The sequence below is a fragment of the Austrofundulus limnaeus genome, unplaced genomic scaffold, assembly GCF_001266775.1.
Source record: "Austrofundulus limnaeus strain Quisiro unplaced genomic scaffold, Austrofundulus_limnaeus-1.0 Scaffold945, whole genome shotgun sequence".
NCBI lineage: Eukaryota > Metazoa > Chordata > Actinopteri > Cyprinodontiformes > Rivulidae > Austrofundulus > Austrofundulus limnaeus.
The window spans coordinates 134944-140100 of NW_013953347.1; the positions used below are offsets into that span (position 1 = coordinate 134944).

Here is a 5157-nt window from a genome sequence, read left to right on the forward strand (position 1 = left end):
GGATGGATGGATGGATGGAAGGTTGATGGATGGATGAATGAATGGATGGATGGATGGATGGATGGTTGATGAATGGATGGAAGGTTGATGGATGGATGGATGGATGGATGGAAGGTTGATGGATGGATGAATGGATGAATGAATGAATGAATGAATGAATGAATGAATGAATGAATGTAGTGATATTTTCTTCACCTTTCTGTTTGCTCCTCCACTTCATGTCATACGTGTGCCAGACTTTAGCATGAGCCTGTTAAAAACAACACAGTTTTCAGGTTTGTTGAACGTTTAGAACATTTGAATGTTTCAGTCTTTAACTCCACATCAAAGCTGCTGTCAGAACAGCTTCCTTCCACCTGAGTCCACCTGAACGTTCTGTGCTGAACGAAATGATCATAACTGTGGTTGTTAACAGAGCCAAGGAATATTTGCTGTTTCCTAACAGAGATGATACGAAACCCTGATGAGTTTAAAGTGCCTGTGACATCAAATTTTTATATTAATTATGAACGTTTTTTTGGAAAGATAACACTGATAACACATTGTAAAAAAGATTTCAAGCCACTGAGATGAACAGTTGTTGAGATATTTGCATGTGAAGTAACAGGAAGTGATGTCAGAGGGGAATGTCTGCATGTGAACTAAAATGGCTAACAACTCAAACTGTAGAGAAGAATCTGATGTTTCTTTAGATTATTTTTTCACTATCATAGAGAGATAAGAAAATGTCAAAGTTCAAATAATATTATGTAAATAAACAAAGACCAGGGAGTTTAATTTATCAAAAAGTTCCCCTTTGATGTCACTTCCTGTTTGACTTTAGCTGAGCCAAATTCAAAAGAAAATATGCCAATTATGTGACATAACAGGTAAAATCATGTGTATTATGTCAAGTCTCTTAAATATAAATATATTTTCTTTGACTTTTTGTATTTCATGGACATGCATGTGTTACGGCCCAAGCCCTTTCCTCTGTGTCTTTCTCGAACACCTGTGTGTTTCAGAGTTCCTGATTGGTGCTGATTGCAACTGGAGGCAGCTGGCCAGTGTCTAGAAGAGCTTGAGATCCAGTTGAAGAGCTGCTGCTGGCTCTCAGGGCGAGGCTTCTCCTTTTGTTGCTCTTTTTTTCTCCAGCCAACCATGATTTTTGTTAAATAAATTTAATTTTAAATTTTTCCAATGCGTTGCTTCCCTTTATTTGTTATGGCCCCAGAGCCAGGCCGTAACAAATTGGGGGCTCGTCCGGGATGTCACAGGCTCTTTAAGTTACATCAACTCCCCAAACAATCTTTTMGTGATGTGAAAACTGTTAAAAGTCTTAAAACTGAAGTAAAAACACTGGAAATGGACACATTTTTATGTTTTTAAACCTGAGCTGACCACCATGTTTGTCCTTCATGCGGTGACATCATCAGGGACTAATCTAAAGCACCTGGTCAGCTCACCTTGATGATGTGATGAGCAGCTTTGTACGCTCCGGTTCCCTTCAGCTTCAGCCCAGGAGCATGTTCTCCTGTTTCATATCCCTCCACAGCAACAGACTGAAAACAGAAAACTGTGACGGTCAGCGCAGAGGTCAGAGATGAGAGGCGGTGAAGGCGTCGTGTCCGACTGACCCACGGGTTGTTGAAGGTGATCCAGTGCTTCACTTTGTTCCCGAAACGCTCAAAGCACAAGTTGGCGAACTCGTTGAAGTAGCTCACCATGCTGCTGTTCTGCCAGCCACCATATTTCTCCTGCAGCACCTGAGGAAACCAGAAGAGTCGGGTTCAATCAACGCCAGGACCTCTGACCCCACCTGCAGAGCTCACCTGAGGCAGATCCCAGTGATACAGCGTGACCACAGGTGTGATCTTACTGTCCAGGAGCATGTTGATCAAGTCYTGGTAATATTTGATTCCTTTCTCGTTGATGTGCTCGCCTGCAGGGAATTATCGTTAAAAACAAGATTCACAAACAGCGTTTCCCTCAGCAAAAAGTAGAATATAAAAGTATCCTATACTCATTTCAAACTAAAAATAAAAAAGTATACTTCCAGTTTACTTTTTATGTACTTATCTGAGATATACTTAACCAAGTTTATCTTAAATTATACTTGGCTTGTACTAAAAGTATACTAAAAAATAAGTATACTTAGTCTACACTAATGTTTAAAGTTTTGGCCAAGTAGTACACTTTTCACACCGACTGGTTTATCTGCAGTACATTTCAAGATTAAATACGTAGAAGATTACTTTCAGTGTACTTCTGTGTATACTTTCGTAAACTTGTTGTGGGCCAACTTAATCCTAGAAGTATACTTGTTAGTAAACTGCTAGTCTTCTTGTTTCATTGTACATGGTACATAAAAGTACACTTAGGGACATAAACTTGTATATATTTAGTATACTTAATGACAAGTACTTAAAGTATACTTCTTTTTGGTACATTTAGAAACATTATAAAAGTATACGTACAAACTAAAAATATCCCAATTTAGTACAAACAAGTATATAATGCTTTCTAGTACACTACAAGAACATGGTGCCTAGTATACTTGATATATTTAAACTTATACTCAAGTATACTTATTAAAATGGACTACTAGTTTTCGTTAACGTTTACACTAGTTCATCCTGTGTTCAGCTGTTACGAAGTTTAACTGTTTTTGGTCAAAACATGAAAATAATATAAAGCAGAGACTATATGATGTAAATCAGYAATAATCACACCAACATTTAGCTCAATATCTGTAAAACTGACTGGCATTTTCTGTGGCGGCCATCTTGAATCGGCTTGACTCCTACAGTTAAACAGTTGTTTTGATGGATAATAAGAATTAAGTTTTTACTTTTTGAGCCACTGGGTAAAACCCTCGGCCAGGAAATGGAGAATCGATAGTGATTCAGCTTCATGTCCTTCATCAGGTTAATGTCATCCTGAAAGAAAGAAATGAATTAAAACTAAATATTCAAGCTGAGGCACTATCTTAGTTTGTACTTTTTAAGTTAAATGTTATGGTGCGGTACGAGGGTCAAAATTAAGACTATTGTACAACCAGTGGTTGCTACATCCTTGTAGCAGGAGGATATATCTATTCCTAAACCAGCTATTGATCTGATTAATGATAGTCCGGCACCGCTAACTGAGCAGCTGGCCCCGCTAACAGAGATGCCAGAGCTGGCAAATGAGAAGGAGACTATTCACTTGAATTAGCTATGGAGAGGCAAGTGACTAGCATGGATAAGCTGGAGTTAGCATTGGAGAGGCTAGCGACCAGCACGGATAAGCTGGAGTTAGCATTGGAGAGGCTAGCGACCAGCACGGATAAGCTGGAGTTAGCATTGGAGAGGATAGCGACCAGCATGGGTAAGCTGGAGTTAGCATTGGAGAGGCTAGCTACCAGCATGGATAAGTTGGAGTTAGCACTGGAGAGGCTAACGACCAGCATGGATAAGCTGGAATTAGAGTGACTCACATGGATAAGCATTAGCATTGGAGAGGCTATTGACTAGCATAATTAGCTGGCATTAGCATCAAAAAGGCTAGCAACTAGCATGGATAAGCTGGCATTTGCATCGGAGAGGCTAGTGACTAGCATAGATAAGCTGGAATCAGCACTGGAGAGGCTAACGACCAGCATGGATAAGCTGGAGTTACCATTGGAGAGGCTAACGACCAGCATGGATAAACTGGCATTAGCATTGGAGAGGCTAGTGACCAGCATGGATAAGCTGGAGTTACCATTGGAGAGGCTAACGACCAGCAATGGATAAGCTGGAATTAGAGCGACTCACATGAATAAGCATTAGCATTGGAGAGGCTAACGACGAGCATGGATAAGCTGGAGTTAGCACTGGAGAGGCTAGCAACCAGCATGGATAAACTGGAATTAGAGTGACTCACATGAATAAGCATTAGCATTGGAGAGGCTAATGACGAGCATGGATAAGCTGGAGTTAGCATTGGAGAGGCTAGTGACCGGCATGGATAAGCTGGAGTTAGCATTGGAGAGGCTACCAACCAGCATGGATAAGCTGGAGTTAGAGCGACTCACATGGATAAGCATTAGCATTGGAGAGGCTATTGACTAGCATAATTAGCTGGCATTAGCATCAAAAAGTCTAGCAACTAGCGTGGATAAGCTGGCATTAGCATCGGAGAAGCTAGCAACTAGCATGGATTAGCTGGCGTTAGCATCAAAGAGGCTAGCAACTAGCAAATGAACACTAATAAAAATGAATAGTATCCTTTTCAGCGCTGGCCTCTCAGTTAGCGCTGTCAGCTTATCAATAATCAGATCAATAACTGGCTTAGATATAGATGTAGCCTCCTGCTACAAGGATGTAGCAACTACTGGTTGTGCACTAGTCGTCATTTCGGCCCTCATATCACGCCATAAAATTTATCAGTGGAATAAATATCATTAATTTCTTTGCCAAACAATTGAATCTTTAAACAGAAAATGAAATGTAAAATTGAAATGTGGAGTTTTTTCATCTAACAATTTTTAAAGAGTTTAAATTAAATTAGATATTTATATTTCAGGCTTCAAAGAATTACTATTTTTAGGCCATTAAAGTAACATAAATGTTCATAAAGTTAAGGAGACKTCCATGGTTAAATAATAATTGCTAAAATAAATTCACTAACAGGTGAGAAATTCAGCTGAAGCTAATACTACACAGTTTATAGATGAAAAACAAAGTTCAGATAGTTTGGTTTTATTCAACAAAACACATTTTTGTTTAGAATATTAAAGTGTAGCAATGAGTCACGTCTAGAAAGTGAAGTATTTCACACCTTGAATTTGTAGTAGCCCTCACAGGACACGTCTCCTGWATGGTTGGAGGGGATTTTTCCCTTCTGGTGAGCAAACACATCCCAGATGCTGACTCCTTTTCCATCGACGTTCCACGCTCCTTCAGTCTGATAGGCAGAGGTGCCGACCCCCCAGGAGAAACCTGCAGAGGATCAGGTGAAAGCAGAGCRAGACCGCTTCATCTGTTTCATGACGTGAAGAAAATACTCTTTAAGTTCAAAAAAACTGTTTTCAATACAGCATTTTAACATGCACTACTTTCAATTCAGTTCAATTCAATTCAGTTCCTTTGTTCATTAAAACAAAAATAAATTTATATACAATAAGAAGAAAAATATAAAAATAAAAATGAGAAA

At 39.3% G+C, this 5157-nt stretch overlaps 1 protein-coding gene across 1 annotated transcript in view; it reads right to left on the reverse strand.

Moving 5' to 3' along the window:
- The window catches only part of LOC106533436 (lactase-like protein), a gene marked incomplete in the record, with an annotated part of 22248 nt that overhangs the window by 12180 nt on the left and 4911 nt on the right, over window positions 1–5157 (reverse strand). The window contains 6 exon segments of the mRNA XM_014029723.1: window positions 196–250; window positions 1446–1541; window positions 1617–1745; window positions 1812–1921; window positions 2831–2918; window positions 4783–4943. Of these exon segments, the coding sequence (XP_013885177.1) occupies window positions 196–250; window positions 1446–1541; window positions 1617–1745; window positions 1812–1921; window positions 2831–2918; window positions 4783–4943 (639 nt within the window).